We start from the raw sequence: 15409 nt of genomic DNA on the forward strand, positions 1-15409 counted from the left end.
CCCAAGTACAAGGGTGCCTACTCAAGTACAGCCTTTTGCCAAGACTCCGATCCCTGGTGATCCCTCTTTCATGGTAACTTAGTTTTCCTGAGTGAGGACAAGTGTGAAGCAGAGAGAAGGAAGGTGGCTTGCTCCAGCCCATTCCTGCTATTATACAGAAAATTTGTTCCGTTGTTACTCCACCAGGTCTGCTGGGGAAGGTGACGTTAGGGAAGAGAAAACAAAAGCAAAGAGAGAGCAAGGTTATTCAAAGCTGAGCAGGGCATCCCAGTGGGGACAAGGGTAATAATAACACTATCAGAGTTTTACAATTTAGTTTTTGATTTCCAGCATTTCTCTTTAGAATTGTAGTGTGTCCATAGTAGTTTCGCCCATCACTAATATGTATATGCACTGGCTGAAGTAAACTCTTACGGTAAACCCAAATCAGTTTGGGGTTAAACTGGAGTTAGACAGTAACATTAATGGAATTTTTCTCAAGCTTTCTCAGTCTGGGTTGCTTTACAAGCATTGCAAGGTATGATTATTCAAGGAAGAACTATTCATAAAAAAATTATCAATAACTTTATTTAATCTTATTTTCTTTCTCCATCCTAAATCGATATATTCAAATTCAGGAGGGGTTTGCTCCTTTGGAAAGACAGTGTGCACTAAACTTTCTTCTACCTGTTAATTCAGTTGTCAAAAGTTAGACTGGTACCCATGACCTCCTGTCTGTACCTCCAGTTCCAACAGTGGGCTTGCTTTCCCTGTTAGCCATTGGCAGGTTTTTTGTACTTAAGTTAGTTTCAAAACAATATTTTTTTTCTAGTTGCTAGATTTACAAAACAAAAAAGACCACCAGTTTTTACTAAGTTGTTCTTGTTTCTACAGTTATGATCCCCAGTTCTACACATTCCCTATAGACAAAATGTTCAATATCCAGCAATTGTTATCATAAAGGATCTTGGCAGTTTTGTGATTTGCTGTATGTTGTAAGGGGGTGAGACTGATTTTATGAACGAAGCATTAAAACAACTAAATTTTTTTTGTATTATTTTCCATCATGGAGCTCTGAGACATTGTGATTTTTATTAAGTTGTTCTGAATCTTAAAGAACTTAGTTTATGAAAAAGTTTACCTTCTATAATCACAGCTATTTTTCAAAGATAAAAAAATAATCTGCCTAATGCCTCCAGAAAAAGAATGGTTCTTTAAACATTTTTCAGAGGCTTTGAATTGCAGAACGCTGCATTTCAACTCCGTCTTTTTTATGTTTCCCCATCTCTGTTTTCATTTAACATACATTATCTCTGTTTGAATTAAGTTAATCCTTAATAAACAGAAGGTAGCAGGAAAATGGCACGTAAAATCATGATTAAGATTATGCATATTTAATCAATACTCCTTTATGCTTGAATATTGTGAGCCTAACTTTCCCTGCCTCTCCCTTGGTGGTGGTGTATATACCATGACTTAGACACTCAGGTGTATTCTGGAATCTGTCCATACTCAGGAGATCATGGAGGCACTGAATCGATTGCAGTAGGACTACACGTCTACTTAAATTCCTGGACAAGAATTTCCTGAATACTAACACTTTCACGAATCAGGGCCTTTAATCTGAACCACTAAGCATAAAGGCTGTTTTACACAAAAGCTAAGATTCATCACAGTAATTGAGTTGCTAAATTCTTTTGAAGTTAGTAGGACTTGTGAGCGCTGTTAAAGTTCAGTATATTTTTCATACTTTGCTGGAGTATGAATGAATATGAGGTTTTGCTTTCTTTGTTTAAACAGTAAGTACTGTAGCAAACGCCTCTTAATCAGTGTATTATCACTGATAATGTAATGTTCTACCCACCTGGTCCTAATTCAGGCCTACATAAAAATTCAGTTGTGGATTATTTCATTTTTTAAGTTAATTCTTTGAACAGGAAATAGAAAGATAAATAATAAAAGAAACAAAAAAATGAAAGCAATATGATACATATATACTAGATTTTCTTGCAGAATTCACTCTGATTGACATGGTTCTTTAAGTGATTATTATTATTTTGTTCTTGTAGTTGGTTACACAACTGATGACTTACGGTTTATCTGGCAGTCGGGAGATCCTGTACAGCTGGAGAAAATCGCTCTGCCTCAGTTTGATATTAAAAAGGAGGATATCGAATATGGTAACTGTACGAAGTATTATAAAGGCACAGGTAGGTAATATAAGTGATTTTCTTGGTAAAAAATTTAAACTTCCTTCAGTTACTGTTTAAGGTTCATGTCTTACATTCTATGGGAAAAAATATATTACTTTTAACAAACCACTAGTTTATATAGTAGTAACTACCCCATATGCTTACCGCAAACTTATTCAGATACAGAAACATCTAGGTTGAAGATGAGATTAAATGGGTTTGCTCACATGTTTTCCAATCTTACCATCACCATTTTCTTTTCTATAGTCCTAATAGCTTTTTATACTTGTAAATGCCTAACTTTTCCGATAGGTTGTTCACGTAGAATTATGCCTGTTGCAGCAAAGTAGGATAATTGTGGTTTTCTGGTTTGACTTCTGTGGATCATATTAAAGTGTAATTTCAAATGCTTCTCCCTGTAGGTTCTTCCTTTCTCTGAGTGTTCTGGAAAGTCTGTCATTATAGAAAGCTGCTTACAGTCCTCAGTCCTGTATTTATTCAATCCTATGATTATTTTCTGAGTGTGGGCACGAATTTATTCAATGCTTTCTGTACTCTGGCTTCTCATGATTTATCTTTTCTACCTTGATTGATTCCTGCCTATAATTATATCCAAACTGCTGTGCAACCGCAAGACTTTCTGCAACAGCAGAAGTCAGCAGGGTATATTTTAGTGAGTGCTCTTGCATCATATGAGTAAATCTCCCATTAAAACTCACCGAGGATGGCTGTGGCTCTGTAGCTTCTGAGGATCCTCTGCAAGATTCTTATTGACTATTCAGCTGAAGTCGAGGGTCTGTTACTTGCAGTTGCTCCCGAGCTAGAACCGAAGTCTGACGAGATCTCAAGTAACCTTACTAGGTCTTAGAGTTAAGGAATTTAACTTGAGAAAGATAATGAAAATTGAAATGGGGTTTGTTTTTTAACTGAAAAATGAGTGTGTTCTTAGCCTAACTACATAACTCAGCATCTCAGATGGTTTACCATTTGTAAATATTATGAAATTAGCTCTCCTCAGGAAAATTCTGCATTTGGGAAAGCACAGCCAACAAATGGTAGTGACTGCATTCAAATCTAAGTTGGGGTATGGTAGAAGCTTACTTAGCAGTGAGAAAAATATTTTATTCTTAAATAAACAATGAATTTACTGAAAAAAATAGGATATAAATTAGTGAAAAATTAAAGGGATGGATCTTGCAATTCCAAAATGAAATTTATACAAATGGAAATATTGGAAAACTTACATTCTATTTCAGGGAAAAAGGAAATACTTACTCAAGATTGCTATCTTGTTATTGAACTTATCATGATCATATTGGGTTTTGCCCTAAATCTAAAATTAAACATCTAAAAAATCATTAGATATTTTAGGCATTTTTAGGAACCTTAAAGAAAAATCTAAGTGTTGTACACTTTACCATTATACAGGAAAAAAAAATCAGTAGTGTTCCTTCAAGTTTCAGCACCTTGTGACCACAAATTAAAATGATGCTGTGCAAAGTGCTCAGTAAAATGGTCACATTTTCGTAGAATTGTAGAACAGTTTGGGTTGGAAGGGACCTTTAAAGGTCATCTAGTCCAACCCCTCTGCAATGATCAGGGACATCTTCAACTAGATCAGGTCTCTCAGAGCCCCATCCAACCTGATCTTGAATGTTTCCAGGGATGGGGTGTCTACAGCCTCTCTGGGCAACCTGTGCCAGTGTTTCACCACCCTCATTGTAAAAAATTTCTTCCTGATATCTAGTCTTAGCTTACCCTCTTTTAGTTTAAAACCATTACCCCTTGTCATATTGCAACAGACCGTGCTAAAAAGTTTGTCCTCATCTTTCTTATAAGCCCCCTTTAAGTACTGAAAGGCTGCAATAAGGTCTCCCGAGAGCCTTCTCTTCTTCAGGCTGAACAACCCCAACTCTCTCAGCCTGTCCTCATAGGAGAGGTGTTCCAGCCCTCTGTTCATCTTCGTGGCCCTCCTCTGGACCCACTCCGACAGGTCTGTGTCCTTCTTGTGCTGAGGGTTCCAGAGATGACCACCAAGTGGGGTCTCACCAGAGCAGAACAGAGGAGGAGAATCCCCTCTCTCGCCCTACTGGCCATGTTTCTTTTGATGCAGCCCAGGATGCGGTTGGCTTTCTCAGCTGTGAGCACACATTGCTGGCTCATGTCCAGCTTTTCATCCACTAGTACTCTCAAGTCCTTCTCAGCATGGCTACTGTCAATCCCTTCATCCCCCAACCTGTATTGGTACCAGGGGTTGCCCTGACCCAGCTACAGGATCTTGCACTTGGGCTTGTTGAACCTCATGAGGTTCACACGGGCCCACTTCTTGAGCTTGTCCAGGTCTCTCTGGATGGCATGCCATCCCTCAGGTATGTTGACCACACCATTCAGCTTGGTGTCCTCTGCAAGCTTTCTGAGGGTGCACTTGATCCCACTGTCTATGTCATTGATGAAGATATTAAACAATTTCGGTCCCAATATGGACCCCTGAGGGACACCACTTGTCACCAATCTCCATCTGGACATTGACGACTACCCTCTGGATGCCACCATCCAACCAATTCCTCATCCACTGAACAGTCCACCCATCAAATCCATTTTTCTCCAATTCAGAGAGCAGGATGTTGTGGGGGACTGTGTCAAAGGCCTTGCAGAAGTCCACGTAGATGACATCTGTAGCTCTCCCTTTGTCCTCTGATGTAGGCACTCCATCATAGAAAGTGATTATGTTAGTCAGGCAGGACTTCCCCTTGATGAAGCCATGCGGGCTGTCTTGAATCACCTGCTGTGGTCTGTCCTCGATGTGCTTTAGTGTAGCTTCTAGGAGGATCTGTTCCATGATCTTCCCAGGCACAAGACATGATGCTGACAGGTCAGTAGTTCCTAGGATCCTCTTTTCTACCCTTTAAAAAATGGGCGCAATGTTTCCCTTTTTCCAGTCACTGGGGACTTCACCTGACTGTTATGACTTTTCAAATATCATGGAGAGTGGCTTGGCAACTACACCAGCCAATTCCCTCAGGACTGAGGGATGCATCTCATTAGGTCCAGTAGACCTCTGTATGTTCAGGTTCCTCTGTTGGTCATGAACCTGATCTTCACTTACAGTGGAAGGGACTTTGCTCCAGTCCCCGTCTTGCTCAAGAGGCGTGGGGAGAGAGGTTGCCAGTAAAGACTGAGGCAAAAAAGTTGTTGAGCACATCAGCCTTCTCCTCATCCGTTGTTACCAGTTTGCCTGTCTTGCTCATCAGGGGCATGTGCTTTCTTTGGCCTTCCTTTTCTGGCTGCCATACCTGTAGAAGCCTCTTTTTATGCTTTGTGTTCTTTGCCAAGTTCAGCTCCATCTGTGCTTTGGTCTTCCTGACCCCACCCCTACACAACTGGGAAGCATTCCTGTACTCTTCCCAGGATACCTGCCCTGGCTTCCACTGCCTTGGGCATTTCCTTCTTGCCCTTTAGTTTGACCAGCAGGTCTTGACTCATCCATGCCGGCCTCTTGCCTTCCTTTCCTGATTTCTTACACCTGAGGATTGAGAGCTTTTGCGCTCTATGGAAAGCATCCTTAAAGATCTGCCAGCTCTGTTCTGCTCCCTTGTCCCTGAGGGCAGTTTCCCAGGGAGTCCAATTGACTAACTCCTTGAAGAACATTCATGTGCGTGTGAGATTTGAACGTTAAAGAAAGAGCATTAGTGAACTGTCAGAGTGGGTAGAGTGACAACATGATATTTTAAAAAGTTTTCATAATTCTTGTTTTGCAAATCCTTTTTTGTTTAGAAATTAAGAACATACATGTTAATCTCGTAATTGACTGGAATTAATACTTCACCAATGTGAATGGAACATTTTAGTATTCTGAAATATTTTTAGAGGGTGTAATCAGTAATCAGTAGTTGTTTGATTTACATTAAATTCTTATATTGAAGGTCTTTCAAAAAGCAGATTTTGCAAACATAGTTAAAATTAATTCAGTGAAGGATTTTGTCAGGTAATCAAGAGGCAGTGTTGCATGTACAAGCAAATTTTCAAAATTATGGCTTATGTAGGAGATTCTTGCCAATTGCAAAGAACTTAATCTTTACTGCCTATTTACATCAACTGACATTTTATCATACCCACCTGAGTAGAAAGACAGTCAACAAATTTGGGGTGACTTTTTGTGGCAATAAATTGAATATTTAAATTGGCAAATTGCAAATGTATGGTAGATCCAAGTAGGTCCTCATGAGCTGAATGGTGAGAGCAATGGATACTATTCTCTGCCTGATGAAAGATGGTACAAAGCCATACAGAATGCATTTCTGGCATAAAGACAACAAATAATGACCTTGAAGGTCATCCCTCATTTGAAAACAAAATCTAAAAGTGACTGGAAACTATTCAGACATTATAAAGGGGAAACTTGTCCGACAACAGATCATTGACGAGGATAAAATGAACTATAAAATACCATATAGTGTCTTCTACACAAGGCAATTTTTCCTTAATGTTTTATTGTTTTGTTGCTTTAGTTATTGTATGCACGAGCAGCACCTTTAAGATGATTTATCATTCTACAGCACTTAATTGATAAAATATAGAAGATAAATGGATGTATTTTTGACAGATTCTATCTTCTAAATCGGCTTTGCACCAACTTTATAGGTATAGACTGATCTGAATTGTGAAATTGTTGTAATATAACATAAGAATGCCTTTTCCTTGTGAAAGAATAGTTCATGAAGTTGTTTTTACAACACTATTGTGCTAATATTAACATAAAAATGCCAGTTCTGCTAATTGAGTGAAAATACAAACAGATTTTTTTTTCTGGTTGTCAGACTTCCTGATCCATCTGTTATCTCCAGCAAAACCTCTAGTATCTACAGCTTTGGCTTTTTTATTTAATTCATCTTAATGGATATCCTCTGAAATGTTTATGTGCTTTAGATCCTCATTTTAAAAGATTTGAGGCAGTATTCCGTGTTCAAATTCAAAACTTACAGTGTTTTAGAGCCTTTTTTAAAAAGTCTGCACCAACTTTAGAAGTCAACTGTACCAGCTTTCAGTACTGGGGGAATCTCTGCTTAGAGTCACATTTAGATCACCCCTTTTCCATTCTAAACTTTCTACAGCAATATTTCTTAATTCTATCTTTTGCACGAATTAATGCTAAGTAGGATTTTCAGATGAACTTAAGCTAGTATGACTGCTAGACCCCATTGGTTTTATCTGGACTGCATCTTGAAGCCAGCATCAAGATGAGAGTCGCTTTATCTGCCTGTTACTGATGTGCTGCGAAAAGAGGGAGGGTACCTTATAGAGCACAGGGAGTACCGCATGCCTGACCACGCTTGGTGGTTATATAGAACTGGTTTTCAAACATTTTTTTTTCCAAATTGAACTCTTTGCCTTTATAAAGAAAATCAAATGATTGAACTTTTGCTCTTAACTTAAATAGAAAAAGGCCTGGAAGACACAGATCTGAAGAGGTTGACCTGCAAAGCACATTAAACGTTAATGCATTTATTTCTTTAAAGGTTATTACACTTGTGTAGAAGTAATCTTCACTTTAAGAAGACAAGTTGGATTTTACATGATGGGTGTTTATGCTCCTACACTGCTAATTGTTGTTCTGTCCTGGCTGTCATTTTGGATCAATCCTGATGCAAGTGCTGCAAGAGTCCCACTGGGTAACCTGCGTTTACACATACCGTCACAATCCACTTTAACGCCATTGAGCCATTCTCAGTTGCTTTGACAACACGACACTGGACGCTGAAAGCAACTTCACCTCCATTGTCCACTCATCATTTTCACTGAAACCTCCTCATTCCTAGTCCTGTAAAATCCACGTCCACATTAAGACTTCGCTTGATAAAGGTTCCGGTGTTTGTGTGATAACCACGCTGTCTGTGCTCGTCTCAACCTGGACAAATCTGATCTTATCCATGTATGGGTGATGCTGCAGACACTGTGGGAATATGCAGTTTCTAGGAATTTGAACTTTTGAATAATCAGTAAGAAAGCAGGATGATGAGTAAGGCTCTAAAAAGCTACCTCTTGGAGCAGTTTTTCTGAAGATTAATAAAAACAGAATGAGGTCTGGAAGAGAATTAGCACCCTTGTTACCTGATTGGCTTTATTTCATTAGAGATTCAGTTCATGAGAGTACTTCAGGCTGGTGCATTCATGCTGCTCAGCACAACATAGTAGGCAGGCCCGTCATTTATTATGAAGTAGTAGGACACGGAGTTAATCAAAACAGTATTATCTTGACTAATTGGATTGTATATGTGACTGCAGCTCTGGGCTGGCCAAACCTGCTGACCCCAAGAGCTCAATAAACTGCAGAACCAGGCTTTTGCATCCTGACACTCTGCCTATTTGGATTCCCTTCCCCATGCCATGACTTTTCCTTCCCCGTGATCTGGCATCCCCATGCTCCCCTTTTCCCCGGCACTCCCGCCTCCCCAAGTCCATACTTTCCAATTTTTTTCCACATCCCAGGAGATTCAGTGCACCTGTTATCAAGACCCCAGAGGTGCAGTTGCGGAATCCCTCCATCTGCTTGCCTTCCTCAGAAACCTCTCAGCCACTCTTGAACCTCCACACCCCCACGTGCATGAACATGTGTTGATAAGCACTGGAGACGCTTGGAGTCAGGACCTGCCACATCACCTTACCAGCCTGTGTAGATAATCTGCAGAGTCTTACAGCAGTGGGTACCTGAAGTCCCTGTGTTGAGTCAGCTGGAGCAGGAGCGGTGCTGAGTTTTGTTAGGTGGAAGAACGTCCACTTACCTCCTGGCCTGAGCCCCATTGCTCCCATCTCTGGTCATCTACCATTCCTCTTTCTTCTCCAGTGGTGTGACATTAAGACCCACAAAACCCCCACAATTTAAGAAGGGTGTTCAGGTCCTTGAATGCATCCAGAGAAAGGCAACAAAGTTGGTGAGAAGGCTGGAAGAAATGAACTGTGAGGAACAGCTAAGGACTTTGGGCTTGGCTAGTTTGGAGAAAAGGAGGCTGAGGGGAGACCTCATTGCTCTCTACAGCTTTCTGAGGAGGTGAAGTGCAGAGGGAGGTGCTGAGCTCTTCATGATTCAAAGCTGGGCTAGGGGAGGTTTAGATTGGACATTAGTAAACATTTCTTTACCGAGAGCGTGGTCAAACACTGGAACAGGCTTCCTAGAGAGGTGGTCAATGCCCCAAGCCTGTCAGTGTTTAAGAGGCATTTGGACAATGCCCTTAACAGCATGCTTTAACTTTTGGTCAACCCTGAATTGATGAGGCAGTTGGACTAAATGATCGTTGTAGGTCACTTCCAACTAAAAATAGCTTATTCTGTTCTAAAATCTGGAGAACCGTGACTGGAGTGCTACTTTTGGCTTGTGAGCCACAGTTGGCTACATTGCTCTAATTAAATGTAACAAAACTGCTATTTCATTACATTTATTGTATCTTTTTTTTTTTTTAGAGGTCTATTTCAGAATACAAATCAGCTTTTATTCTTTTGACCTTTAAAAATATTAATAGTTACTTCTGGAGGACTCACAATCTGTATTAGTTTGATAGCAAGTAACAAGTATAATCTCTTACCTTGAAAAGTAGCAAAGATGCATTTCATAATGCGAAACATAAGACATTTTAAGAAAAAAAAATGTGGGGAAAATGTCACAGGCATTAAATTTAAAAGATAGGGACAAGATCTGGAAATATTTTTCACATACTGAGCTCCAATGCAATCAAAACCTGAGCTGTATTTCCACTTTTATAATCCTGCACTTCAAATAGCCAACCAGATAGGCTTATTAATTACATATTAGATTTATTAGAGGCATAGTGCTGATTTATGTAGCGTGGATGTCTTTGTGACTAAACATGCATGCTTATTTATTATTTATTTGTTTCATTTATTTTAAGTGTTTATTGGCTTCTTTTATGTATTCGCATTTCTGAAATAATTCATTTTCAAAGATACTAACCATTGCCCTGGTTATGTGACTTTTCCTGAATCCCCGGAGAAGCAAAAAAACCTCTAAATCTGACCATCCCTTAGTCATGAGTCAGTATTTAGTAATGGAAGTTGTTAACACTGTTACTGGGGTAAAACTTATGTCTCTTCAGTTTGTAGGAGGGCAACAAACTAACTCTTCTAGCTTGAAGATAGCAGAGCTTGAAATCTAACAAGATTAACATTAATGTGTTGAGTGAATGATATCTAATCCCAAGAAGGTGTTACCAATGCCTGCTACACTCCCAATGGCTAGATACAGATCTCATCAGATGAGAAACTACTTCGGATTTACTTATGAATACCTTAAAACAGTCACCCCTAGCATTAAGTACAGTGGGCTACTGTTCCCCATGGCAAGGCAGCTCAGAAGTTTCCAGGTGATTTAGGAATACAAGACACTTTGCAAGCCAGTAAGCAGAATATGTTTTTGTAGACTGATCGATGTTCTGGGAAAAGGATGTATGTTTATTTGAAGAAAAATCCTGTGTCCATGTAGGAACCAAGTAAGTTGCAAGCCCTGTTTATACCTGTGTCATTTCACCCAACTAGGTCATCTGGTGGTAGGGAAATCCACAAAGGACTGGTGTCCGGACAGCTGTGGCTAAGCAATGTAAAGGCTGATATCACTGAAAGCTTCTGTCTAATTAGATGCTGGTGTTTCACTTTTTAATGAGCCCGATAGAGGACTCTGTTCTTTACAAGCAGGAAGCATGCCAGCATCTGTTTAAAAAATTCCTTTCTTTCCTTCACCGTTGTGTGATCCCCGAAGGGAGTAAGATCTTCCCTGGAGCTATAGGGATCTGAGGGATGTCAGATTCTGTCCACCCACAGCAGCCTGATGGCGTGGAGCATTAGTCCAGAGTGCGGAGTACAACAGGGCAACTGAAAGCTTGGCATAGTGATCAGTGATATATTCCCCAGGTCCAAAGGACAGCTAGGTCTGCAGCCAGGTGTGCCCTCCCTCTCACTCCTGTCCTCAGATCTGTCTTAGTTCTAGTCATTTCATTTTACAAAATTGTAACAAATGCAGGGTCTCAAAGGAGACACATAAAGATATATGATAAAACTTTAGTATGAAGAAGGATTGGCACGATTATGTCTTTTAGTTTGGAAATTTTAATGAGAAAAGAGAATGTATTAGAGATATCAAATTATAAGGAAGGCAAGACAGAATATTACCTTTTTAATAACATTAGTGAGATGAAGCCAGACATTTTTAAAGCAGTAATATAAACCAGAAAATACTATTTTAGGCAGCACATAAATAACCTGTGGAATTTAGTGCCAAGAGATAGTGCTGAGGCCAGAAAGTTTGATGGATTCAAAAAAGGGAGATTTATTTATCTGGCAGCATGCGCTGAAGTGCTTTGCTGGACTGGCACTTTCAGATATTATCCACATGTAACCTTAGGGAGTATTTTTAAAATAGTAGCTCTATACAATCATGCTTTAGGCTGGGAGCTAACTAACCTTACTGATAAGCTAAACTTTGCCATCAAGAGGGATGCCACACTAGGGGCAAAAATGTGGAGGTATTTCCTGGAAAGGTGAACTTTCCCTTTACTTTGCAAGTGTGGAGAAAGGAGCTCTGTCCCTTCTCTTTAGTGCTCCTTGAGAAGAAAAGGGGAATTATTTTTTTTCCTTTTTTTTTTTAATAAGTAATTTTGCCATTTATTTGTCCATTCTCTGCACTCACGTTTGAGCTTTGCACTGTATTAGGTAGGTACCTACTGCAGCTGGTGCCAGAGGTGTGACTTACAGCTCTGGTACTAGGCTCTCTGAAGCCATGCCAACTCTGATCTGGCAGAAAATGATTGCTTAATAGAATATTTCTGTTCTCGATTGTTACCTTGAAACCCTAGAAGTTTCTCAGACTTTGAGAATGAACTTTTCATCCTAGGAAACCAGAAAAATGGAAATTAGCAGCTGGCCACCATGACCTCAACTGCTGTACTGAACAAATTGATGAAAGCTCCACTAAAAGTTTTTCATCTGGTACAATTTGTAAGTTAGTTTTGTAGAATTAAATCCGAGATTGTAAGATCTAGTATTCTAAGCTCTACAACGTTTGGAAACGTACAAATGTTTCCAGCACTAAGCATGATAACAATACTCACATATTAAGATAGTAAACACTTTTAAAGTTAGTAGGAAAAAAATGCAATATGCAAGATGTTGAGCCAGTCCATATCATTGGCTAATTTCCTTATTCAGCGTGAGGATAGAGGCTGCCTTTCAGAAGTCTAGCATAGGCGTGCATGGTACTTGGTACAGTAGACTGTTAGAGAGCGAACAGCAAGCTGGGCATAGGCAGAGGTCTCCTATATATATTAAGAGGCGCTACAGCCTTATTTGTACTTGTTATTGCAGTTCCTTACGATCCATAATTAGTGTTCATCCCCAGACAGTTGGCGTTAGTCAGTGGAAATAATTTTTTTTATGCTTTTCTATGCTCACTTGCCATCCTTATGGGAATGTTTGTACTTGAGTGCTTCAGATACAGTAGATGGAAAAGAAGCCAGAGTGGACACCGAGGGCTGTCTGTTCAGTATTTGCCGTATCGTTCTGATCTGAGATAGCACATCTTGCCATTCTGTATTATCCCAATGGACAAAAAAATCCAGCTTTGCAATGATATGTTGGTATTACACATTTCTAAATAAAACATCAGAAAATTTTGTATTTTGAAATCGCATGACTATAATAATTTCTTTATACTTTCTCTTCAGTGTTTTAGCAGCTAGTAAATTGCCCATTTGAGATTAATACCAAATAAAATATCATATCAATCCTGTTAAAATCCAAATGGGAGCAGTAACAAAGGAATGATGTGTTATTTATGATCAACTAGAATTGAATACTTTCATAGGCCAATACAGACACTTTCAGTTTTATTAACAGTTTCACATCCGCACAAGAAAATTATCTCTCTGTGAATTACAAAATTTTTCATGCTTTGGATACCACATGTGACCAATCTAAGAAGCGTAGTTGAGACTAGCTGAGTGCCTCCTTTTGGCCAACATTTCCTATAGACATCTATTACATTTCATGAAGCCGTCCACTCGTAACTAATGGTTTTTATCATTAGTGTTCACAAAAACAAATGAGACATTCCGAACTGGGAGGTTGGACCGAGTTTTCCCCATGTAACAGCCATTTCTAAAGTTAGCTTTTTCCAAATGTGACTGTTCATGCTACTATTTCCATTTTGTAGGAGCCGGCGGGAAGTCTTTCTTTGAGACTGGGCTTGTATTTTGTCTCTTGTGATGTGGGCCCTGTGTTGATGGTGACATTTGGAAGCCTTGTTAGGAGAAATGCTTGTTGAAACCCAGTTTGGCGATGCGTGTGACCTTTCAAAAGCCTTTGCAGATGTGGGTTTTTTTTTCATGGTAAGGGCTTCCTGAAATGCCCTTTATCTAGCAAGCTTCCTCAAGATCCTGGAAGCTCAAATGGGCAATGATCGTAGACCCTCAGTCACTTCAGTGTTTTCATCTTCACAATGAGTCAGGAACACAGACTTTTTAATGTGCTGGTACAGCTTTGCCCTTCAGCAAAAACTTCCCTTTCACCTAAGGTTTGCGCATCACACTTGTGGACAGGTCAGTCAGAGAATTGCTCTTGCTGTAGCACAGTTCAGATTTCTGGGACAATAGTAGTCTAATTTAAAGGACTTGGAGTCTTTTGGTTTAAGTACCACATATTTCTCTTCAATCTTCCCAGACTTAGATGCACATTATAAGATAAGTCTTTGGAAAGCCCATATCCCAACTGTGTGATGTGTGATGGGGCAGGAAAACCACAGCAACCAGTTTTGCTGTGGTTTGTTTATTTGTTTCTCTGTTTATAAAACGAACATACTCATTATCAATAGTTCATTAACTGCAGTATCCTACCTAAGTATTCAGTTTAACTTGTTCATTAGCTGAAAGCACGCGCACTTTGTATACCTGCTGCACCGACCGCATTGTGAAGTCCCATTCACTGTTACAAGACATCATTCAGTGTTGTCTGTTTCAGAGGAAAAGCACAGCCAGTGTCAATAAGGGTAAGTTTTCTTTAATCAATACATTGTTTTTCTTTTTGTAGGCATTTTCTCAGTGCTCAGCTTGGCGTCTGAATGTACCACTCTTGCCGCTGAACTTCCCAAAGTGTCTTACGTGAAGGCCTTAGATGTCTGGCTGATTGTTTGCCTTCTCTTTGGGTTTGCATCCCTGGTGGAGTATGCAGTAGTTCAGGTAATGCTAAACAATCCAAAGAGAATTGAAGCCGAAAAAGCAAAGATTGCCAAGGCGGAACAAGCGGAAGGGAAGGGTGGAAACGCTGCCAAGAAGAACACTGTGAATGGCACAGGGACTCCCGTCCACATCAGCACTTTACAGGTAGGAGCTGCGAAGCTGCGTACGCAAAATCAGCATTATCCTCTGATAACACAAGTCCAGGAATATACTGTCGTAATAGTTTTGGATAGTGCTTAATCTTAGAAGTGGCCAAGACATTAAAAACATGCTGGTAATTAATGGCTAGCCATCTGACAAATTGGTCCCTAGTGATTTCGGGTCAAATGTACTAAGTGAAAAATTTATCTTTTAATATCCTAGCGCCATGGTTGCTGCTGAGCTTCAGGTAAATAAAATAGCAAGCAGCTTTACAGTTGCTATTTTTCTCATAATAAATAGCAGCTGTCAAGCTGTAACTATTCAGGGGACAGGACTCTCAGTCAGTATTTGCTGAGAGCGTACTCAAATAGCACCCGTCTCATTGCTTTCCCGGGGACGGCCACAGCTGCACCGCATTGCATGTCAAGCATCTCTGAAGCCAGGGATCCAGAAGTCTTGGCATTTGTAAACAAAAGACAGGTCTGTTTGTCTGTCAAACAGTTCCTGCATTTTTTGTGTTGCCAGATAGAGTTTATGGGTAAATCGATCAGATCTCATAATATGGGTAAAGATGGGATGTACATCTTTGCATGTTGCTAAGTTCCCGGTGTTGCAAAACTCCCCGTTTGTGTTCCAAGAGTTATCAGACATTCCAGGCCAGCTGCCCTCAGTCCTAAGTGATACTGAATTGACATTTATTCTACAGAAGATAATACATTATGATACGATATGTGGAATATGAATTTATCTTATCGTTTTCAATGACTCGGCAATTTTGATGTATTAAAAAAAGCTATGAGGCCAGATCCAAGTGATAATATTGGTAGTGTCAAGTAAAATGTGGCTTTGACATTTCTTTAAGGA

General features: G+C 39.7%; 1 protein-coding gene across 3 annotated transcripts in view; it reads left to right on the forward strand.

Annotated features, from left to right (window-relative positions):
* The window catches only part of GLRB (glycine receptor beta), a 52797-nt gene that overhangs the window by 26358 nt on the left and 11030 nt on the right, over positions 1–15409 (forward strand). For 2 of the 3 annotated variants that reach the window (XM_063336412.1, XM_063336413.1), the window contains exons 7-9: positions 2049–2189; positions 7688–7840; positions 14256–14548. In XM_063336412.1, the coding sequence (XP_063192482.1) occupies positions 2049–2189; positions 7688–7840; positions 14256–14548 (587 nt within the window). The remainder of the gene's footprint in view (positions 1–2048; positions 2190–7687; positions 7841–14255; positions 14549–15409) is intronic. The other variant, XM_063336414.1, reaches the window with a different exon arrangement.

This window comes from Chroicocephalus ridibundus, chromosome 5, assembly GCF_963924245.1.
Source record: "Chroicocephalus ridibundus chromosome 5, bChrRid1.1, whole genome shotgun sequence".
NCBI lineage: Eukaryota > Metazoa > Chordata > Aves > Charadriiformes > Laridae > Chroicocephalus > Chroicocephalus ridibundus.